Source organism: Drosophila gunungcola, chromosome 3R, assembly GCF_025200985.1.
Source record: "Drosophila gunungcola strain Sukarami chromosome 3R, Dgunungcola_SK_2, whole genome shotgun sequence".
In the NCBI taxonomy this organism is placed as follows: domain Eukaryota; kingdom Metazoa; phylum Arthropoda; class Insecta; order Diptera; family Drosophilidae; genus Drosophila; species Drosophila gunungcola.
In genome coordinates this window covers 23227874-23251975 of record NC_069139.1, presented here as the reverse complement: position 1 = coordinate 23251975, position 24102 = coordinate 23227874, and the positions used below count along the sequence as shown (strand labels likewise).

Genomic DNA, 24102 nt, shown 5'->3' with positions numbered 1-24102 from the left:
TTTCCTAAGATATGAAATTGTTCGTAGGAACATTTTTACTTAAAATGTATAATTTGGCTAAGAAAAATAGTTCCATTTGCTTTCAAAGAAGTATTTCTTTCGCTTGCGTTTCTAAAAAAAAGTTTTGAGGTCTCAAGGAACTTAAAATTTAATTAAGCAACAAGTTTGTCAACTTAAATTTAACCTTGAGGGTCTCTGCGAGATTTCCATTTTACACTTGAATTTTAAAACGGCCAAACTTCTCTTAGGCCTTAGGAAATGCTATAAATTCTTAATTAAGCAAGGTAACTGGTTGCAAATAACAGGACGTGTGCAGCTAACCGAATCACTTTCCTAATGCTAAGAAGGTGAATTGAGTTAGCCTTTGGGGGACACACCTTACTCGGGCAAACATAGCCGCATCCATTTAGCCCACTCACAGTCTGGTCCACTTGAAAGCCGGCTAAAGAGCTGTGAACTGTCTCAGTGCTTGTGTCTAGTGTGGCCGAAAGTGGCATGCAACAGTAATGGAAAATACATTTAATCCTGCTTATGTTGCAGCTCGTTCCGACGATAACTCGGGAGCACTTCATCACAGCACTAACAGCTTACCACCCCAAAAGCCCATCCGACTCACTGACTGCAGGAAAAGTGGAAATGTGGAAAGGCGTTCAGACAGCCCCGAGGCAAGTTTCTCTCACCTGGAGAAAAGTAAAAGAAAAATGGTGAAATGTTGACCGTTGGTGAGACGCCTGCCTTGAACTTCCATGGAAAAACTTTTCGCATTGCAAATGCATGAAAACTTTCTCTTTGTTTACGTGTACTTCACTCAATTTTCACTCTCGAATTGAACGAACGCACATTTTTGGCCAACATTGTCGGCATGTGCCTGGCGAAAAGGTTGCATTTCCATTTTGATTTGAAACCAAACGAGAATTGTGTATTTTCCAGTTGGCGTAATCAAGTGGGTTAGACCCAACGACTAACCGCATAAGCACAGCAAAACAAAGCCAATGAAAATTTACACCTGCCGACAGCACCAAATTGCAAATAAATTTAAATATGCTTTGCGGTCCAGGTTGGATCATAAATAATTGGGGCTAATTATGTTTTCCCGGTTTAGGCAGACGAACCCTGAAACTATTATTGAATTATTCAGCAGACCGAATCGAAATACCAATTCAATTATCGTGCCTTGAAAAGTTTAGCCTTAACATTACCAAGTCTTAAAGGCCATTCTGTTTAATGGATATTTGCCTAATGAAATTCAGTTGAAGTATAAATGGTAAAAGTCTTGAAAATTAATTTTCAGTCTTTGTTCTGAAATTGTGGCAATAACCGTAAGACCCATTGCGATATAATCAAAAGGCTTTCTAACTAATTACAAGTTCCGTCATAAGGTACGAGTGTCAAGTGTCAGTCGAAGTTGTTCCCCCCAAGAAACTTAATTAAGGAAATGCGAAATTTTATTTTGCATTAGTTTGTGTCACAAGCGAAGCCAGGTTAATTTCTCACACATGCCACGAACCGTTCAGGCAAAAGGTAAATGTTATGCATACTTTGCACATGAGGGGAGAATTGTGAAAATGCCTGGAAAACCGGCGCAAAGGTGCCTCACATGCGCCCAGCTCCTTAAAGCAAATCAATTTGGGCAAAATTGTGTCGGGCAAAAGGGCCAAGTGCACAAACTCAAAATATTGAAATCGCTGGCAAACCTGACCCTGCACGTACTGCTGCCATTTCGCCGTCTACAGATACGCCTCGAATTGCATTTGCCAGTAGAATTGGATATGCAAAACCAAGATGGGCTAAAGCCCAAGAAATGCGCAAGTCACAAGTGGATTTTCACTGGGAATGCTCTTCAGTCGTCTGCATCTGTGGTTATATCCTTGCCATCCCTTCACTTAGCTGAAAACCTTGGTCTATGTGGTCCTCAGATTTCCATTTGTGCCAGTCTATATGTGCTGTCTTGCTGGAAATTGGATTTTATGTATTGTGCATTTGCCATTCCAAATGATATCTTGGCCTGGCATTGGCCATAAATGTGTAAGTATTATAAGCTGTTGCCAACTCAGCTGCTTGTGGATTTTCAAATAAAGTTTGCCATTTATCATCCAGCCTCCGGAATGGGTTGAAGAACATATAACTTGAGCAATCGATAATGTAGAAATAGTTTTGCTAGATCTTTAAGTGTCCTCAAGTTCAATAACTTATTTCAATGCCGCCTTTTTATATTCAGGAAAATCAATAAAGCAATTACTGTTTACCCATTCTAGCCACTTTTCCCCCATGACGACACTTTTGTTAATGAAAAACTGCTGTTTTTTGCCTGGCTCAATGGTTCTATTTATATAACCAACGTGGCGTATGAGTTACGCAGCTAAGCCCCCACTTCCAGACCAAATGTCCTAGTCCGAGGTGTTTGAAACATTCTCCTCTTCTTTTTTCATTTGCATATTACACGGGTAGATTTTCTGCGTTTTCCTTGGCTTGGCAAACTTTTAGTGCGCAGCAAATAAATATTAAATGAGGCAACAATGAATGCCCGGCGAAGGAAGGATAACACTTTCACTCGGCAGACTGGGCCGTAAAAATTGACAAGATATAAAACAAATATTTCTATATAAAGGCAGCAGTGAACAAAAACTTGGATCGTAAAATAATATGACGACATAAAAAAAAAAGAAAATACATTTAGTTATGACTTGAGGCGTCTTTGTCTGGCGAAAATAAGACCTTAAGGCGGGACAGAAACCATAAACATTTTATGCTCAAAATGATAATCTGGGGCAGCAGTGTTAAAATTCTCGTTAAACGAGTGAAAATCAATTGCAATCGATTGAAGCGAAGGACAGGGCGAAACTTAAATTCGTGTCCTTTATAAACCGAAACGTTTCCCCTGTGAAATATTTATATACGACATAGTTGTCGTATCAAAATGAAATGCAATCTTCCACCGCAGACTTTTTAATGACCCCCCCATATGGCCACAACCAATTTCGCCGACACAAACAGCTCGATGATATGATGGCCATTTGCTGGATTATATTCGGTAAACCAGTTGACAGTTTACCGAGTTAATGGGGACACAGTGTGGATTGATCGCTGTGGGTGGACAACGCGGCGTGTACGTGACCCAGCAGAAGCAAACCCACATCGCACCCACGGACTCACTCAATTTGCATACGCACACTACTAAATATTCATAGATTTGCATATCAGTGGCCAAGTTTACAAACTCTAGTTGTACGATATAAATCTTGGCAATCAAGCATAATTAAACTGTCAGCATAATTAAATTTATCGCATATATCTGTACATCTATACCATTTCCTGATTTCATACCTTTCGGCATACAAATTTATGGCTTTTGTAAATTTCCAGGAAAATTTTCCTGTCTCTGCCAATGTTTTTGAACGTATTTTCCTCGCTTTTTGTTTCACTTTCTTTGAGAATTTATACTCCTGTTATTTATGCCAGTTGCTACAAACTTGCAATAGCAATAACAATAAATATATTCTTTTTTAACAGGGTTTTGGGTGGGCCCTATCAAGTAAACTACACCGCTGTTTGACACCTACAATTTAGTGTCCAATTAATTGGTTTCAATACATTATAGGTTTTATGTTTTTGTGATGACACTTTCAAAATGAAAGACAAATTTCTGTGAATGGTTGTGTGTCCAATTGTGAAAGGTTTTATAAATGTGTAACTGTTCGTTAGCTATCCACGAAAAATTGATTTAAAAACAACTAATTTTTTCGTTGGAGCCTGGCATAAATATTTAAACAAGTATTTTACATTTTCCGAAATTAATGAACCACTTTACCATTTTTATAAATAAAAGCAACAAAAGACGTTTGTGTAGCCACCCGTTTTTATCTCCCATTTTCCCCTTTTTTGTTACAATTAAAATCCGCAGCAAAAACACCATTAAAAGTTAACCTCCTACTCCAATTTCAGATCCCTTAGCTTACTTATAACCCATTAGAGACCACGCAAAATGCTCGACCAAGGGAATTAATTAGGAAACATGGTGCAAAAGTCGGGACCAAAAGTTGCTAATAAAATTATTCCGAGACTTTCAGGTTCAGGTCCATGGCAGCCAGTTGGCCTAAATGCTTTCGGATAGCAAGTTGATTTCAACTGGAGTCTTGTTGGCTGCAACTTTTGAATGCCAAGCGTTGTTGGCCACAATGCGCGGCGTAATCACGTTTCAGCTTTTGCCTGAGCGCTCTGTTGATTTTGGAATACCCGGCCATTGCAGCTTTGCTTTTATGGAAATTTCATTTTGTGGCAGCTGCAGTTGGGAGCGATCACGTAAGTGGAAATGGCCAAGTCCACGGAATGTTTTGTAAGCCAATATGTCCGTCAGCCGGCTCAGTGGTGCTTGCACTCGTGGTGGTTGCAGCGTTCGCCACGAACTCGTATTTTTGTGGGCCAGCTATTTGCATGTGGGGCACGCTCCAGCGACTGCCAGGCAGTGTGCTACGTTTTGTTTGCCATTTGTTGCCGCTTTAGTCACCGCACGACGGGCAGATGGGATCACTGGGGGAACTCCGCAGCCAGCTGCCACAATTTTGGCCGCCTTCTTACACATTAGCCAAGAACAAATCAAATATTGCATAATTTATGCCGTAAGACTGGACTTGAGTACGCTCGTAAAACTAATTGAATTATTCGCTTAATATTTATGATACTCTAGGCGACGCTACTAAATGAATATTTAAACGGTGCGTAAATGGAAATGTAAGATCCAAACACATATTACTTAAACAAAAATACCTGGCTCCATTGAATATATTTCTTCAGAAACTGAGGGACAGCAAAATGAATTTCTATGAAAAGCAGTCTTTATTTCTTTGATATTTTATGTATTCACTTATTTCAAAAGTTGACAATTTAGTAACAGTATGATATTAATCTAACTTTTGTTGATTAGATTATGGAAAAGCAATAAGCCCAAAAAAAAAAAGTTAAGGAGACATTTATTATATTTATTCTTATCATAAAACATAAAATGCACCTTAGAAAAAATATATTGGCTTACAGGTAATAAATATGTTAGAGCATTTTGGCATTTTAGTGTTGAAAGAAAATTGTGATACAAATTATGTTCTTAAGATTTTATTTTATAAGTAAGTTATAGTTATAAGTTATAGATACGGCTTTTTATATATAAAAATATTAATAAATGTTTTGATTTATAAAATGCCGCAACTATTTGATATTTCAAACTAATAGTTAGGCAGCTGCAATGATAATTATATGACTTCGAATCAACGTTCTTAATCTTACAGGGTCCCATTTAAGAAAGTGTCAATCACTTTTCTGCCAAATGCCACCACTGGAAGCGGAAAACAATGCAACAATCGCGAATAATGAACGTTTTCGTGATGAAAAGGAAAAGGAAGTGACGCAAAACCCTTTCAAGCTGTCACAGGGTGCTGGCTTTCAGAGTGCTTTCAGCCAGCTTCAGCGGATGCCTGGCGGTGGCACATTTATTAACTGCCCCGGGATCGTCCAGCAAGGCAGCTGACCAAAAAATTACGACCAACACACAAAGCCACGACCTGCCAGGCAACCCACGCTCGTTATCGTTCGTCACAAAGCCAGATTGCCACGGAGCACAAAAGCGAGCCACAATAAAAAACAAAAAAAAAGTTGCACCACTGACCAAACTCAAACCCAAAACCAAACCCTAACCAGGAGCCAATGTTAAGTAAAGCCAGCAAGCGGGTTAACAAACGCCGAGGAAATGCAACGAGCTCCTTTGCTGCGGGAAATTGCAGCATAAAATATGTTGTCAGTGACAGGAAAACTAAAATTATTACACTGCTCTGCAAAGTTGGTTCTCCAAGAGAGATTGCTAAAAGGAAATTGCGACAAATTGGTTAGGGTTTATTTTCGCTAAAGTTTCCAGCATTGAATTTTCTGAGTTAAGACAGTTAAATTGAGAAAGATAAGCACAGAGTGAAGATAACTGCAAAGAACTTAACAGAGCAGTTTGTTTAAGTTTTTGCAAAATATTCAAGAAAGCTAAATCGATATGCTCGCATAATAATAATCCACAAATTTAAGAGATGATTTATTAAAGCATTTTATTAATTGCTTTTAACATGTTTCTGCAAAATATTCAACAAAGCAAAAAACCTATTATTAATCGTCAGAATTATGTTATTATTTATTTTTTCATGTACTTTTATGTACTTTTTAGACAAATCAAGTGAAATTACTAATATTATCTGTATAAAATGATTCGACTTTTTTGATAATTGATATTGTTATAATCTAAGCCCATCTTTCATAAAATTATATTTTTGTACACTCTTAGCATATTGGATTGTGTTTCAAGGAAAACCTTGGGGTTTTCATGGAAAGCACTTTGCGGTTGACAGGCTTGTGATTCCTCAAGCGGGTGGAAATGGCTTTTCTTTAATATTTCTAAAGTGCAATTACTGAAACCGACGTACTGTGGGTAAAAAGAAATAGAGGAAATTGTGGCCCCTCGTCAGGTAAATGCATAAAACTGTCAAAATGTCGAGTGCAAGGATTTGGAAAATGTACAGGGATGAATTTTGTCGCATTAATATTGGTTGACCCGGCAAAATCGACATTAAGCGTTAAATGGAGCCTCCGCAAAAATTAGTATAATAGAATAATTCTGTTTTGCATATTCATGAAGCGGCTCTGCGACAGGCGGCAATTAATGACCAATTGAGCAACTGACTAAATGAAGTCGTGGTTTACAGCCATTAGTTGGCCAAACACTTGAACGCAAATTTATTATCCAGGCTTGAGTTAATTACACATTTGGTTAGGGGGCTCACAATGCATACATCAAATGAATAATTTAATTATAACTAGAATCATTTCAGACATGTTTCAAATGCCACAAAACCACGGCAGCCATTTTTAAATAAAAGCTGAACAATTTCAGACATGTTTCAAATGCCACAAATCAACGGCGACCCACGAGCATTAATTAAATAATAAAAAAAATGCTGGAAAAAAACAGTGAAAACTCCATCACGAACCAATGCCTGGAAAAACCCAACCAACAAAAAAACATGCAATTCAAAAATTTTCAACTGCCTTAAAATACCATTTACATAAACTTTAAACGGAAAGCCAAAGATTTTCATCGGTGGCCACCATAAACACGCCAGTGGAAAATCGGTAAAACTGCAAAAACAGAAACGAAGTAGGAAAATAAAATAAATAAAAATGGACGTGCACATTAATTACGCAGCTCACCTGCATACTCAACTGAAAAAAGTTCAAAAAAACAAAAACCAAATTAAATTAAAAGGAAAGTAGCAAAATAGCACATATTTATTTTTTGGAATTAAAGTCTGAGTGGGGCAAAAAAATAACTACAGCAGGGGAACTAAGACAAAAGCCAGAAAAGAAAAATTGTTTAACAGTAGAGACAAGGCCCCAAAGGAGAGACTGTGCAGCAGAGCGAAGGTCAATCAGTGAATGGAAGTTGGCTTAAACAAAAACCTAAACAAAAAAAACAAGGACCCATTCCGAATTGCGTATACGCCAGGTGCTCCCCTAATGAGCTGCCGATGTAGAGAAGTTGGAGTTGCGTTCGATTACTTACCGCTACGCTTCACAATGGGATTGGCCATGTGCCCGTACAAACGGCTCAAATCGATGGCCATCGTGCTGGTGGTGGCCTGAAGGAGCAGCAGGCAGACCGCGAATGTCGACCACATGCTGAGATGGCGATGGCGAAGGTGTTGGTGATGTTGGTCCATTGTCATGGACATGTCCAGCTGACTAGCGGAACTTTCTTAGTATCGAAATTAAAACACTCGGCAGTCTGCTAAAAAGTTTTTCTCACGCGCACGCACACGTTTTCCACTTTATCCGAGTGTTTTGATGAAGTTTTCTAGTTTCTTTTACAGAAGCAGTTTCCCCAGGCAATTTTCTCCTCGTGCTGCCTGCCCTTTGATTGAATTATCGTTGGCACTTCAGCCACTACGGCGGGTTCTTCCCGCTCTTCTCTAGCTCGTCCTTCAATATGCTAATCGCCTTCTAATGGAGTTATACGAACCAGAAATTAGCTGCAACTTCTTTGCGATTCCCGGTTCCCTATTTTTCGTTTTTCTCGTTTCTATATAGTTTCCTTATCGTTTACTACGTGGTTCTAAGGACTACATGCAAGCTTTAACCAGTTTGGTTGTTTGGTTTTTCGGGTTGTTTCGATTTCGTTTGTTTGTTGGTTTGTATTTTCGTTTCGTTGAAATTAAAGTTGAAAATAATTTTGCAGGGAAACAAATATTTATATGTGTGTATATAGATATATGTTTTTAGTCGACTTTTTACATTTTTCTACACTGCAACGAGAAGAGAGAAAGTGGAAAAGTTAGTTAGAAGTTTATAATTGAAATTACTTTTAAGCTAGACTTCCAACCGTGACATTTGGTAGATAATTACAAAGTTCTAATTAAAGTTTAGCAGAACTCGAAATTGACAAACATTTGATTTAATTTAAATGGATAAATTTAAGTTAGTTTACTAAAAGATAAAAAAAACCGACTAGGACTATAATTAGCCATAATTTAAACTTCTGAACGTGATATTTTCACAAAGCTGTTTTTATTGTTCCGGTGACTTAATAACTTTTTTTCCACAAAATGTCTTTTTCATATCAGTTAGAAAGTAAGTATTCTTAAGTAAGCGTTATTATTTTTCATTTTGTTTTAAATTCCCAAAAATGTATTTGATCCTGTTTCCATGGATTTTAAATGTGAAGGTTTTTTAAAAGAATGTTTTTCTGAAAGGAATATTTTATTTATGCGACAGTAACCCTTAATTGAGACGTCAAGAAGTTGACACCGCTTGTGCTGTGGATTATCCGGAGATGTTTCCAGAAGGCAATTTACATGCCACAGCAACTTGCGACTGTGTCATCTAATCAGCTTAACGAACTTTAACTTTTCCTTGCTCATATTCCCTTGACTGTTTTATTTTTGAAAGCGGGGGAAGTAAAAGTCCATCACGCCAGGGGATAGAAAGTTGAACAACCCTTTTTCATATAATTCTTAGATGGATTTCCAGCACTCACACACTCGAGCGACTCTTAATGACTCTCTCGAGCACCCAAAACACATACGACGCGTGTAACCAAAAAGCGGCAGCAAAAAAGAAAGCTAAAAAGAAGGCCAGACATAGACGAACCTTTAATTATAGCCAAGTTAACCCTTCAATTTTTGGTCTTTTTTTTGTGTAAGCAAAAGTTGAAGAAGTGAAAAAGTGTTGTTACTTTCTGGCATACTTTTCGGGGCAATCAAAAATGGACAGACGACAAAATAGAGCATTCCTTGGCCCCGAAACTTGAAAAGGGAAAAGTTAAAGGCAGAATAGAAAAGCGTCCATAAGCCCAAGCTTTTTAATTAGTCCTTTTTTGCAGCTATAGTATAAAAGTCAACAGAGCATTGAATAATGAACCAAATATTTACCTAAATTAGTAAGTGATAAGTTTGGTGTTGAAATTTTAGCACTTTCCAAGGCAATTTTCAAAATTCTGCTAAGTCAAACTATAAAGTTTAGATTGACTTTAATATAAGCTTTTCAAATAAGCCAACGGAAATTTTTAGACTCAGGAAGTTCAACTTTTTTGGCTTCTCATCTGCCACTAGAGAATTAAGCAGTAAAATCTTGTTACAATTCCCAGGAAGACATAAACTAAACTCACAACCACCAGCAAAAGGAAATAAAAACAAAAACGACGGACATAAAATACTTTAATAGACTGAAAATGAAACTTCTGTCTTGGCTCGACGGATTTAATAAAGACCTAAAAAGGCAGACGGCGACAGTTTCCGCAAAAACATGCACAAATACAGAGACAATTTTCTGCTTGAATCGGGGACCATTTGGCTCTTAAGACGCGTTAGCCAAGTAGTAAATATAATCCACAAGAGACTCACCGACAAATAGAGAACGCCAAAGGAAATCCGCACCAAAGGAAGAATCGGGAAAAGTTAAAGTGAATTATGGCCAAGGTGGCAAAATGTGGCCAAATAATACGGCGCAAATTGCTCGAATAAGATTCGACAAGAGGTAAAGGTAAAAAGGGCATCAAGGTAAAACACATTTGTAAAAGTGTGGGAAAAAAGTGTTTTAGAGCTTAAAGTTTTTATCAATTTAATTTAAAGGCATGTTAATGAGACCCAAATCCACACAGCTCGTTAACAAAACTTATATTTTAAATATCAAAATATAAGCGCTCATTAATTTGGGCAAAATAAGATTAAAAGAATTATTAAATAGATCTTTAAGGTAAAAAAACGAAAAAATAAATTTATTACAAATATCTCTCGCAAACAGAATAATAATTCCTCCAGTAAAATATAAACAGTTTACAACCCATTTTGACAAAATCGGCCCAACACCAGTAAATAAGTCAATAAAAATGATTTTAAGTATTTCTACGAATTAAATAATTTAAAACAATTAAAAACTCGTCAAAACATAGATTGAAACTTAATTTAAATTTGGAGTGCTTTATACTGGGATGTAATAACAAATACAAGTTTATTAATTTTACAATACAAAATAAAATGTCAACTATGTTTGGAATCAATTAAAGTACTAAAAAGGTAATACAAGGCAAATTTTACCTTAAAAATATGTGGACCTCAGACGACTAAGTCCAAAAATAAAGTTATCCCTGCACTAACATGAATAAAAAACAGAAAAGCCAGAAATAATGTAGAAAGCACTAAATCCAAAAATTTTTCCCGGCCACCTTGGCTTTAGGCTAAACACCAAGAAAAAGATCGACCAAATCACAAACAAACATTAATTTGCATAATTTACTGTGGACACCCAAACGAAAATGTGCCAGCATTTTCGCAGCCAGTATTTTTAAACCATTTCCTTTCTTTGCATTCATTTTCTCCTTTGTGAGGGTTTGGGGTTCTTAATGCATAATTTAACAGCAGCCAGAAAAGCCAGAGGGTAAGGACAATGGGGGCGCAGCACGGCAACAAGAGCCCAAGGAAGTTGGGAACAATCAACAACTGCGTGTTGTTATTCAAAGCACACGCACACCGACATTCGCACACACTCGCACCCAACCACCAGCCGCCACACGGCGTATACGCAACGTGAATCATGGAAGCGGGACAAGACTAACGAGGCCTAGGCTTGAAAAAAAAAATCCGTAAAAATATATGAGGAGTGCTGGGCGGTCGGGGCAGTAAGTATAACATAAAGGTAATGAAGAGCAACAGAGCGTAGCCGTAAAGAAGCAATTTTCCGCACACACAGATTTTCCTTTCAACTCAAATTTCGTTGGATTTTTGCATTGGTTTGGTGGGTTGGGTTTCTTCAACAGTTTTTCACACAATTATAAACGGATTCAAGTCACAAGTCATGTAATAGCACACGCGTCAGTTGGAAATCCTTTTGCCACTTATATTGTATTTATGATTTTTTTTTTTGTTACAACAAGTAATTCTTATATTTCTTAAGGGTTTTCTTAGATGCATAAAGGTGTTACAGTACGTTTGAGTACGAGCCAACAACTCGAACCACTATTTACAACTCCGCTTGAGTGTAAGTTTCAAACTCGACTGAAGCGTTGAGCGCTTTACTGCCGTCTTTTAAGCACTTTTTCCGCCACTCAAGTTGAGCTTCGTCGCCGCCTACGCACGAATCCTCGCCGAGTGAATTTCCCGGACGAGTGGAAAGCCACTTACCTCTCTCGCGCTTCGCTCCTGCGGTTGAGTTTTCCCCGCGGCTTTCGCTCTTTGCCGTGCTCTCAATGTCACTCGCAGGGCTCGAGCACCTGCTCTGGGCCATATTTCGTTGGTTGTGTTGATGGGTTTTAGCTGTTGGCCAGGAGCGGACTCATTTTTATGCCAAGTACTGGAAATTTGTACTCGATAACACTTCAATAAACCGTTTAACGTTTTTATTTAATTTTCGAGTTTTTAGTGTTTGAAAAGCAGTTAAAGGTTAAAATAGTTGGGTTAATAAGGTGTTGACGCAAGCTAAAAGGCTTTTTAAACTTGTCAATGTATTACAATTTAAAAAAAAACGAATTTTAAAAACATAAAAGTCTTAAAATCCTTAAAATATTAAAATTTTATAAAAAATATTTTTATAAATTTTTTTTTGACATTTTTAATTTTTATTGACTGATCATGTAAATGTAAAAATCTGAATAAATAAATAAACATTAAAAAGGTTGAAATATAACTTTTTTAATACAATTACAAATATGAATTCGTTTAGGTCCTTATTTATTTTTGGTCTATGGAAGACAAAAGTTTAATTGAAAATACTCTTGTGTTTTATCCGAATGCAGGCTAGAATCCAAAAACTATAAGCTAACTGCTTCTTCACATATTCGATTTCACCTTCAAAAGTTTAAAGTTTAGCGAATAGCAAGAACCAACAAAACATCTACACACCGCAGGAAACTTTAATCACAAATACGAGAGAGATGCTTGTATAAAAACTGTTGGCATGATAAACTTTTTTAGCCTGAAACTGAAACTGAGCTTGCTGAGGTATTTCAATCCAGGGTCATACATCTTTGAAAGCTTCAACTCTTCAGACCTTGATAATCCTTTCAACACTTACGGCTGGCTAGCCATGCTGAAGCTCTGCTCCTTGTACTTTAGCCAATAAATGGAACAACAAATATTAATTAGCGCGAACACAATCGGATGCTGCTTGGCCGTGGCTTTAGCAGTGAAACATGGCTCAAACCGACGGGGAAACGACCGAGCAACAGTGGAACAAAAATGTAAATAACAAACGGTTAGTGAAAGAGAGCTATAACGAGAGAGAGAGAGAGAGAGAGAGAGAGGGAGAGAGAGAGAGCGTTGAAAGCCGGCCCGCCCCCATTTCATCTGCCCACGCAACCACCCATCGCAGCACCCACATCCCCTGAAAATCCCTCAGCTCCTGTGAATGTATCCAATAGTTTTGTGGTGCCAACCGGGCGTCTTTCCTGGGCGCCCACGCAGACCAGCAGGTGACGCTGATTCGACGACGTTCACAGCGCGTTGGCGTTGCACTCAAATGCGAAAAGCGACAGACAAAAGCTTTTCCGAGGGCGGATAATAAACAGAATGTGCGTTCATGCGACATTCACCTTTGCTTAATTGGACCAATTTTAAATCGGTGGTTTTAATGCGCCATCAACTAAATAAATGCACCCAACCCAATAAAACCTTTAATTTTTTCCTGAATAAACTTTTTTAAGTAAAACTTTTAAATAACTATATTAAAAATATTATCCTTTGCTCTTGTTTTAAATTTTTAACATAATTATTATCCTATAATATTTGTTAAATTTTAAAGAAGCGAATTTTGAGTAATACAAAACACATTAGTAATACTATTATTAATTACAGTAACAGTTATGATTTTACAAATAAAAATCACGCTGATTTTTATAATAACAGCTATAAAATACATATTATTTTTTTATTGTTAGTAAACAATATGATTTATTTTATGATTTTTGTATAGGCATTGTAGTATTTTCGATTTTTATTTCAAAAATCAAATGTGAACTTGATTTTCTTAATAAAAATCAGCCCTAACTTTTATTCGCTGATTTTAATTTGAAAAATCAGGAATAACAGATAATCAATGATTACTATAATCAAAATCAAATATAAAAATTAAAATGAAGTAACTTTTGAACCACGTAAAATATATCTGATATAACATATCATGTCCTAATGTGACCAATATATAAACTTTGAATGTACAACAAATTATGTACTTATTTCAATGGTTTTAATGCTTTACATTTTTTGGCAACTTTGTTAATTTGGAAAAACCAACAAATAAATCATTAATCAGATGCATAATGTTCTTATTTTCAATCCCATTATTGTGCCCTAAAGAAATGTATAAAATCTAGCCATCTTGAAAAGCCCTACTTAAACAAGCAAATCCCATTTGTTAAATAAAAAATTGGGTTGTAAAATCATTTAAAACGTTACTATTACCAACTAAGACCTAACAACGTATAAACATAAATAAAATGTTTAATTGGTGATCACTTGAAATTATTTACTGGTTTAATTTCCATCGTTTTAAAAGATAAGGAATGCCTTGTGATGCAAACTTTATTGCCGGTCAAGTCAAAGTTTTCACAAATATCGCCTTAGTGCCGGCGTAGGTGTCCACTCAATGGAGCCCTTAATCAACCAATCAAGCCGAGACAAACAAACAGGGGAATGCACAAGCCAAAGGAGAAGTACATGTGCAATTTCCTAATCAACAAGAATGCCGCTTTCAAGAAAAATGTTTGCAGAGCCCGACGGGGCAGACATATCACTTAGGGTCCTAGCATCACGCAATTTGTCTCTGTTTGCCAAAGGCCAAGGGAAAAGTGGAGCTGCGCCCACGACTTTATCAAATGGGCTCATCACCCAACGCATTTGTTTATTTAATAATTCATTCGAGTGGATCCGGGGTGATTCATATGTGGCGTCGCAGAAAGGACATCACACGCAGCTTGGCCAGATTCATCTGCACACTGTCCGTCACTCGGATGCTGGCCAAATCCTCCACATGCGAATAGCCTGTGGCACGAGGCACAAAACTAAGCGGGGTCTCTCAATCACTTGCCAGGGACTCACCCGTCAGGACACAGGCCTGTTGGCCCGTTTGTTGGCCCAGAGAATGCCACGGATCCAACTGGCCATGCGTGAAGATTACCTGTGCATAACGCTCGCTCTGATTGAAGCCGTACCCGCCGAATTTGCCATTCGTCTGTTCGACGCCGTCGGCCAACTTCTGGGCAGTCTGCTCCGCTCCAAACGCATCCTGGCAGAGTTTTTCAAAGTAGGACAAGGGCACCTGATTGGCAAAGGCGGCGGACGAAGAGGAGTTTGATTTCGTGGTCGTGTACCAACCGAATTCATTGCAGGTTTGATAAAACCATGCTCGAGCTAGGAACAACATTTTATGAAACAACAATTCACTGCGGTTTTGCTTAGTTACTTTCAGAGCTTTGATCTGTATCCTCACGGAATATTTGTAGCATGGATGAGTAGCCAAAGTTCTGGCAATCACTGGAACGTTTGCCTTCTGAGTAAAGAAGTTTCAAGAAGTGCACAAACGCCAATTCATCATTGGAATTTAAAGACATTAAGGTCTCACAAAGGCGTGGTATATAAGCACTGTTAGATAATACAAATTATTAAAAGGACTCCTATGAATAGTTAGTCGATTAAAATTCTTACCTATAGCTTTGCACCACCAAAGCAAAGTAGTTTCCCAGACCATTGAAGAAAGCTGCCCTGTCCAGAGAATTTTTGAGATTGTAATCTTCACAGCCATTTAACTCATAAAGAAGCTCCTGAATTCCATTGTCATTAAATAACTTTACCAAGTAATTTAAACCTTTTTCAATTCGCGTTGAGCAATTATGACCATAGCTCAATTGAATAGATCGGCTGACCAACTCCATGTATTCTAAAAATAAAATGTTAATAAAGATTTCTTAGAAACTTCCCTCTCACCATAAAAATCCGCTTTGGCCAACAGTGGAGCACTTGAAGCCCAACTGGCAGCTATTAAATCTGGATACAGTTGAGTCATCCAGGCCACCAAACTGCCCGAATAAGAGCCGCCAACCATAATGACTTTGGAGTCTCTCATTTCAGCGTTTTCCGACTTTTGAAAGCGTATGAAGTGTGCCAAGTCGGCTAATGATTGATGGAGATTTAGTTGCTTGAGGTGATGCAGTTGAAAACTCTCCTTTCTGTAGATTAAAAACTACAAATTAAAAATGAACTCTTTTAGGTACATTATTTGTTTTCAAACCCAAATGGTAAACTCCTTCCATAATAACGATGTTCCGTGTAGAAAAGCATGCCAGAATTTTCCACAGCCATATCGTGGGTTAAGCCAGTGCTCATTAAACCTCGACTGATGGTCCACTCACCTCCCACAAATATGTAGATGGGTCCTTGGGGCTTGTGATACTTGGCATTACAAAAATGACGCTAGCAAATAAAATTCTGATTTTTGTGTTCCAAAAATTAGTCAGTAAAGAAGTAGGGGTTACCATTTTCCAAGTTTGATTGTTTTTTTCATCGAAATTGTCAACCTTTTGATCCAACCAAAGTTCCTCAACAGAAGCTACTTCGTTTTTCGTATATGACCCAGAGATTGGTTCTAAGTTAAGCAACTCCAAATTTCGTTTATAAGGATTAAAATTTGACGAAAAACTTGGCACACAAAAAATAATTTGCACAGTGAAATGCAGTAACTTCATGTTGAGCTATTAATTTTCATTTAAAAAAAATGTAGGTACTCCTAAAGTTTATATAGAAACGCATTACCCCTATGACGGGCAAAATGAATATTTAAATAAAAATTCAAATATATGCATAGTTGAGTGCACTAGGACAAGGTTAATGCAAAACATTACATTTTGCAAGGGCAGATAAAACTTAAATATCACTAAACGTGTTCGTTGTAAAAAATAACTGTATGCAAGACACACATTTGTGGCAAACATTTTGCATTCTTCAGCTGAAAATTCCGATTTTATATTTATTTCCATGAAAGTCTCTGCCAAAGCTAAGAAGCTTTGGAAATTTTACTACTTTAACCTATTCTAAATTGCCAGGCAACTTAGCCAAGTTTAGCCGGCTCTAAACCGCTTGAAGCCGTCACCTCGTATACGCAATGTTGCTGCAGGCAGATAAGCAAACACCCACTGAAATAAAACCAACCAAACACCAAGTGCAGGCAACGTGAAAAAAAAACCATAAAAAATATTTTACAGCGTTGACATGGAAAAACAGTGAACATAAAAATATAAGCAGCTGAGCGAACAAGCAACAGGAGAATGCACAAAATATGTAATTGGCATATTACTCATCCGCCCCATATACAGCACAATGGCGCGCGACATAGGAGCAGCTCAGCGATGCAGGATTCCAGCCGTGTCAGCGCGTGTCCTGTGCATACAATGCGAAAGGATTGCGGAATCGAAAGTCAAACTGGGAAAACTTATCAACATGCAAAGGCAAAGGGTAAAATGGAAAACTCCAAGGTATATTGTTATGGCAACTTTTGTTGTAAGATGCTTTGAATATTTAAAACAGAGTATAGCTTAGCTTTTTTTTTAATAATATTAAGCTTTAAACTATTGAAAAAATGTTTTTTTAAGTACCAATAGTAGCTTTAATAATTTACGTTCGAGGGAAAATTAAATTGAGCCCGAACAGTTTTTAAAAGTTTACCGCTTACAATATATTTACCATCAATACAATAATTAAAAAAGCAGAAAAGATGAAATAAAGATTACACAGATATATATCTATTAATTTTATAGTTTTAAGATTTTTTCTTCTCAGTTTGTATACATTTTTTTTGCAATTTTGTTTATTTTAATGCAATTTACAGAATTGCTCAGCAATCAATGCTTCTAGTAGGCAACTTGATATACCAAACATTCCAGCATAACGAACCCCATTCGCTGGAGGACTTTTAACGATAATGGGGGCGCTATGAAAAGTTATTATTATTGAGCCTCATTGTCGCCGTTGACTTCGTCGTTGTTGTTATTCTTCGTCTACTCATTCTCAGACAGAAATAGCAAATTGGTTAAATCGTGCAATTGATGTTGAGCCTCTTATTTGCCGCAGTTGTTTTTGCTACCCTGAGGTTGGGCGTAATGACGGAGAAAAGGATTGTCCACCATGCGAACAATCCTCAGTGCAGAAAAAATGTACAAAAATGGGCTTGCAAAAATCATCAGCATATAAATAACGTTTTACGTGCAGAAAAGCATTACACATGTGCCACCCAATATGGAGGCATGCATATCTCTTTTGAATATTTATAAGGGAATACATTTTTGTGTTATTCTTGGCTGCCAGAAAAAGAATTTAAAATTGCTATTTGAGTCACAAAGAAAAGTATTTAATTAAAAGCAATATTTAAGATCCCTTCGAATCGGTAAACTAATAATATTTACTGCGTTAATAAACAATTAAAGAAATATAAGTATTTAACCTATCATTTGGATGTGAGCTAAAGGAACACATTAATTAGTAAAGTTCACCACGAGGTTTCAAAAATGTGTATTCAATTTCTTAGCTTTGCCAAAGATTTTGTTCCGAGGTATTTAAATAGCTATATTATATTTTGTAATTTTACAATGCAACAAATATTTTTTAAATTTATTTTATCAGTATTGTGTCTGAGTTATGTATCTTCTTATATTTTCGTATTGCTACAACGCGAAAAACTATTTTTGTACTTTAATAATTATTTTTATTAAGTGGTTCTGCTTCACTTATTAAGTGTTTCAACAATGTGAAAAATGTATAAAACGTATAAAATGTATAAACGTATAAAATGTATAAAAGAGATGGCAGTAAAATCTCTCAAAGAATTCGAGTGCTGGAATTCAGGGATATATATAAACTTGACACCTTATTAGCAAACTCTTCAGATCGTTTAACAAACAATTTCACTAAAAGCCGTCGCGCTCCTCCTTTTATTCATCCTTATTTTTGCCCCTCGCGTTAATTTGAAACTTTCTCACTTGTGAAAAGCTTTCGTCTGCGAGCATGCGCCTGGGAAAAGGACTCAAAACGAGTGATTCTCATGGGGAAACTGTCCTTGAGAGCTTTTCGCCGCTCTCTGACTCCAAAGTAACGTCCTTTATGAATGGCCTCCTGTTGCTCGGGACATAACAGGTGGTAAGGCTCCGAGAGATAGCTTTAATGGAGCTGTTGATTGCTCACCGAAAGTAGAGCCCGAAAGTAGAGCCCGAAAGTAGAGACAAGTTCACCCCCGGAGCACATCGATGGGGCTGTGGCTTGAGTGCCAGCTTTCGGACACCTTGACACTGTGACACACTAAAAAAAGTCGAGGCGAATTTAAATTACTGCAACAAAACACGAGGACAGTGTCTGGCTGAGGCCTTGAATTTTGTTTATCGCTCTGATGTGGATTAGCTTGGCTCCTTGGCACTGCCTTTGGGTATGGAACGAGCCAGTAACTTTGTCTCCTTTAAGCTTATATTTCGCCTTGTAAAGTATAAAATTAATGGCAAATGTGCAGAGAATAAAAAAATTTAAAGTAGACCTCCGCGGGGGTTGCTTTGCCTAGTACATTATCTGTAAATTAACTAATTAAAGTATTAATTGAAAACAACACATTGCCATATCAAACGAATTTAGCAAACTTTGAGTTACAGGAAATATATTTGGCTTACGAATTTGTTTTATCAAGCATAAAACATTATTATTATAATAACAAATATATAATATATAACAAAATTTGTCTTTACAAAAACTATTATAAATTCTAGTTTGCTATTTATTTATGTTGAAATCAAATCATTAACAACCCAATAACATTTAACACAAATAAAATATAATGTTTAATGTTCAACTATAATCGATTGTATTAAAAAATCGAACACCAGCATTAGCTAGGAACACAAAGCGGCTAGGAGCACACTTTAAAGTTATACTTCTCCCATGGGAGCTGGTTATCCGACAAACTTTGTCCACTTTTCAAATTCTGAATCATAATTTAATAAGTGTTTCAGCTGACTCTGGGGGAGGAGCAGCTCTGCTGATGCCCCTTGGTGGCTGCTTAATTAGCCATGGGTTCGTTCTTTTCCAGTTGGCTAAAGCACTCTAAATGAGTATTTTTAATGATGGTGCAGGTGGGTGGCGAAATCAAACTGTTTTTCTAAGAAAATTAAAACGATATCTGCCTTGCTAAACTTCCAGGAATTTTATAGAGCAAGTTCACTAGAATTGTGTTTTAAAATTATTATTTGTTTTTATTGTATTTTATTTATTTCATGCAAGTGTACATGGAGTGTGCATGCTGTAGGTTTATAAATACTTCATATTTATCATATTCGAGCAATTAAGGACTTTCAAAATGTTTTATATCTTAGATAATAATTTAAAAATAAAATGCGTGTAACTGTACCAGTCATAAAATATTTAAAATGATTTCAAACTCAAATGAACTGTTTTTAAAGCCAATTTTTCTGGTAGCTTACTCATTTTGAACAAACATTATTGTATGTTCATGTACACAGTACATGTACCATTCTCCATGTTATATAATTTTTTTTAAAAAATTATTAAAAGGTTTGCGATAGATTTAAGGTGGCGGAGCCGTAGCTTCTTGGTCATGAAGATTGCCAGAAGGTTGATTTATTGGTTTTGTAGCTTTCTTATTTTGGTTCTTGTTTTGCTGAAAAGAATTTTGTCGATTTTGATTGGGATTCTGACGATTTGAGCGATTTACCTGATTTCGATTCACATTATGAGTTAGGTGCTGCAAATTTGAGTTCTGTTGAGCATTCTGTTGATTTTGATTTTGTTGATAATTTCTTGGTATCGATTTCGATCTCACTCCACTTTGTTGACCACTTGGCCAAGCTCCCGGGCCGACAAATGTCTGATTTGGATAATGCGGAAATCCATGCTGGATAATATTAGATGGTCCTCGGAATCCATTTAACATCGGATACCTATAGTTGATTTGATGTTGAAAAGGCGGAAAGGAAGGACCATTCCAAATAGGCCTGGACCCATGATGTTGCGGATATCTGGGTGCATTATTTGATTTCAGCGGATTCATCGCTTGAAAGTTGAATGGCGGATTGTTTCGCTGTATCATTTCAGTGGTTGAAAGATCAAGTTTATGATTGGCACATTCTTTCACGGCCTGCTGCTTGGGCGGTAATTGAAAAGGATTTTTTGAGCCTTGATTGTGGCATAATGGCATCATTTTTGTGTCTAGTTTCGCCTCATTCATCATTTTAGTTATGTTATCCAATTTTGTACTCTCCTTACGCTCGTCTTCTTTACACTGCCAGTGATTCAGTAAGTGGGTTTTAAGATTTAGCAGCGAATCGGAGGCAAATTCACACTGGTTACAAACCAGCGGCTTGGCTAGCAGCTCCTTTACCAGCGATTTTGGAAATCGCGAAAAGCAATTATCCTTTTCCAGTTGTTTGTACAGTTCTAGAAATGACAACAAACAGTGAAGGTAAAACACATTAGAAGAACTACTAACAAATAAATTTGATTGAAATGTGATTTTGGGACCACCAAAAAATGTATCTAATTTAAATCTTATTTTCGCTATGCCTTCATAACACGAATTCAATGTTGCAGATCGAGGTATGCGGTTTAAAAGTTCTTCTGAATTCAATTCAAAATTAAAAAGTTTTTGATATGTGCAAGTAATTCTAGTTTTGTACAAGTTTGGAAAGTTTGGAATCTTTAAAAAGGGGAATCCCAAAAATTGAACGAAGGCGTTTATAGCTAAGTACAAACATAGCTCACAATACATTTACCCCATAATTCTTACTTTCGTAGGGCACAAATAGTTCGGTGTTGTGGCAGTTCCAATGTTTTTTGGTCTTCAGACTTGGTGATACGAAATCCGTTGAGATGACATGCAAATGGAGCCTGTGCAAGCTGGGCTCCGCGTGGAATCCCACCTGGAAGTCCTCCCAGGGCACCCCCTTCTTCTCTACGGCATTTCGGGCCAGACGGTAAAGCTCTCCCAAAAGCGGCAAATGGCTCCGGTTTAACTGAAATATACGAAATAATATACATTCATTTATGTAGAATAAGGATTACTGTAGGGTTGCTCACCACAAAGATGCTGGGAATATCGGCTGTTGGAAGCACCAAATAGTGATGCATCGCCTTAGGAAACTTGTCTGCTATAGCAACGCCTAGTTCTGATGAAACTATCAAGTATTCTGGTTTAACCATGTCTCTGATTAATCCGTTTTGCCAATCCATGACAAATTATACCCTTTATTTGATTCCTGTAGAAATAAACTATTTTTCCTTGCTTTCGGAACTTGGTAATTTCCTAAATCGCAATAGATCGCTTAAAGACTGTGAATTTTACACATCTACACGATCTACTTGGGAATCCCACTGGGAGGTGGAGAACTATCGATGGCACTATCGATAGTGCGCTTCTTACATCCCTAAAAATGCAAAACGAGGAAAAATTTAAAAACAAGAAACAATTAGTTAAATTAATATGGATCGCTTTTTAAAACTGGGTATGTTTACTATATTATATACGTAAGTGTTTTGATCTATAATTTGTTAAATTTAAGGTAAACGTCGAGTGTCTTCATCAAGTGCCGACAAGCCGGACTGTGAGTGCTCCTCCAGAACAGACTCTGAAAAAGATTTGGAACCAAATCGACAGAGTAACAAAAAGAAGTCGAAAATTTCACATGTTTGGAAATATTTTAAAAGGTCTGACGACAAGAAATATGCCAAATGTCTCGATTGTGGCAAAGAATACAAGACAAGCGGCAATACATCTAACATGCACGACCATTTAAAAAGGTTCCATCCTGGCGTGGAAAGAAAGAGCCCAGAATCGAGCACACAAGTTGTACGTGCTGAGAGGAACGTCACTACATCTACAAGCAGCAGTTGCAGATCGAGCATGAACTCTGTGGCGTCTTACTTTAAAAGAGCCGTCATGTATGATTCAAATTCTAAAAGAAAGACTGACATAGATAAAGCTCTAACTGAAATGGTTGCCAAAGATGTGCAGCCCTACAATATTGTAGAAAACGAAGGGTTCGTGCAATACACTCATGTATTGGATCCTCGGTATAAATTACCCAGCAAGACGCACTTAAGAGATGTGCTGATGTATAATTATTTTACCGAAACTTCTGCCAAGTTATCAGCAATACTTGTAAATGTTACGTGTGATTTGTGGACATCAAGTGCCAATGCTAGTTTTTTGACTGTGACGGGTCATTTCGTATATAACTACGAATTAAAAACAGCATCCTTAGCAACAAAAAAACTTCTAAGCACAACTAAACATTGTTCACAAAACATTGCTGATACATTGCGGGACATTTTTATTGAATGGAACATTCTGGAAAAAACTGTATGTATTGTTACCGACAATGCCAGCTCCATGCTTAAAGCATGTGATCTATTGCATATTAGCAAACTGCCATGCTTTGCGCATACTATAAATCTCGTGGTGCAAGATGCTCTAAAAGTTGATGACCCAGTGCTTCAAGCTTTATTTACTAAGTGTAAATCAATCGTTCGATTTTTCAAGCAAAGCACTATATCAAATGAAAAGCTCAAATTAGCTCAAGAAGGCTCAGAATATACTTTGTTGCAAGAAACGCCCACTAGGTGGAATAGTTTTTATTTTATGATTGAGCGTATTATAAAATGAACGATGCCATTGCCAAAGTTTTACTATCAACAACGAATGCACCGCAGCCATTTACTGCTGAGGAAATACTTATGCTGAAAGATATTGAAAAAGTATTGGCTTTCTTTCTGGCGGAAAATACGTAACGATATCGCTGATTATTCCCATGACATATGGACTTTTACGGAAAATCGAAAGTGTTGTACCTTTACTACAAACTCTTCAAGGAAAAACTTTAAACAAAATATTGATGGAATCAATCAAGCAACGTCTTTCCGTATATGAGCAGAGAACAGTCTGCAGGATGGCTACGCTTTTGGATCCACGGTTCAAAAAAAGTGGATTTCAACATAGCTCAAACGCTGAACAAGCAGCAACATGTTTTGAAAATGAGCTGACCAATTTTCCAGTTAAAGAGACCGCAAGTAATCAACCCGTAGCACCGGATTCAAGTTTACAGGATACTTTGTTCGATTTTTTGGGTGAGCGTTCCATGAATAAATTTGTAAACTCAGAAGTCGATGCAATTTTAACTAAGAGGCAGTATCTGGAAAGGGCAATTGTCGGACAAGATATCGACCCTCTAATATGGATGAAGGTATGCCTTAATTAAAAGTGCCGAGTTATAAATTGCATAATTAAGTATATTACTTTTTTCCAGGTGAATCAAACTGATTTCCCTGCCATTGGGAGCCTTTTCGCCAAATATCTTTGCATTCCGGCTACGTCCGTGGAGACTGAAAGAACATTCAGCAAGGCGGGCCAAATAATATCGGAGAGGCGAACCCGGCTCAAAGAAAAAAATGTTAACATTCTTTTGTTTTTAAATCGCAACTCTTGGCTGAAATAAAGCATATTTTATTGTATTCGTTTCATTCTTTTTTTTTTAAATCGTAACTTAGTTAA

General features: G+C 37.1%; 4 protein-coding genes and 1 long non-coding RNA gene across 7 annotated transcripts in view; 2 read left to right on the top strand and 3 right to left on the bottom strand.

Annotated features, from left to right (window-relative positions):
• The window catches only part of LOC128255898 (IDLSRF-like peptide), a 41373-nt gene extending 29734 nt beyond the window's left edge, over nt 1-11639 (bottom strand). The window contains exons 1-2 of one of the 2 annotated variants that reach the window (XM_052985738.1): nt 11506-11639; nt 7589-8327 (exon numbers count right to left, since the gene is read on the bottom strand). In XM_052985738.1, coding sequence (XP_052841698.1) covers nt 7589-7757 — 169 coding nt within the window. In that variant the 5' untranslated portion in view covers nt 7758-8327; nt 11506-11639. Of the gene's footprint in view, nt 1-7588; nt 8328-11500 lie in introns of both variants that reach the window. The other variant, XM_052985749.1, reaches the window with a different exon arrangement.
• Nucleotides 11640-14103: 2464 nt separating this feature from the next.
• Nucleotides 14104-16337, bottom strand: LOC128261622 (putative serine protease K12H4.7). The gene is made up of 7 exons (XM_052995407.1): nt 16043-16337; nt 15799-15980; nt 15495-15736; nt 15216-15447; nt 14974-15152; nt 14610-14921; nt 14104-14552 (listed from the first exon to the last, which is right to left on the bottom strand). Exons 1-7 carry the CDS (start codon nt 16250-16252, stop codon nt 14449-14451), a joined length of 1461 nt encoding a protein of 486 aa, XP_052851367.1. The 5' UTR covers nt 16253-16337; the 3' UTR covers nt 14104-14448.
• Nucleotides 16338-19871: 3534 nt separating this feature from the next.
• On the bottom strand, nt 19872-21953 carry LOC128251609 (aprataxin-like protein). 2 transcript variants are annotated; one of them, XM_052978657.1, is made up of 4 exons: nt 21633-21953; nt 21343-21568; nt 20272-20993; nt 19872-20217 (listed from the first exon to the last, which is right to left on the bottom strand). In XM_052978657.1, the coding sequence occupies exons 1-4, from the start codon at nt 21783-21785 to the stop codon at nt 20125-20127; spliced, it is 1194 nt and encodes a 397-aa protein (XP_052834617.1). In that variant the 5' UTR covers nt 21786-21953; the 3' UTR covers nt 19872-20124. The 2 variants fall into 2 exon arrangements, with proteins under 2 accessions (XP_052834617.1, XP_052834616.1); XM_052978656.1 differs by having other exon boundaries at nt 19872-20993; nt 21633-21952.
• A 36-nt stretch (nt 21954-21989) lies between these two features.
• On the top strand, nt 21990-23343 carry LOC128251611 (E3 SUMO-protein ligase ZBED1-like). Its single transcript, XM_052978660.1, has 2 exons — nt 21990-22057; nt 22115-23343. The coding sequence occupies exons 1-2, from the start codon at nt 22036-22038 to the stop codon at nt 23215-23217; spliced, it is 1125 nt and encodes a 374-aa protein (XP_052834620.1). The 5' UTR covers nt 21990-22035; the 3' UTR covers nt 23218-23343.
• A 3-nt stretch (nt 23344-23346) lies between these two features.
• Nucleotides 23347-24062, top strand: LOC128251618 (uncharacterized). The gene is made up of 2 exons (XR_008267218.1): nt 23347-23794; nt 23858-24062. It is a non-coding gene; the product is annotated as an uncharacterized LOC128251618 (long non-coding RNA).
• The last annotated feature ends 40 nt before the right edge of the window (nt 24063-24102 follow it).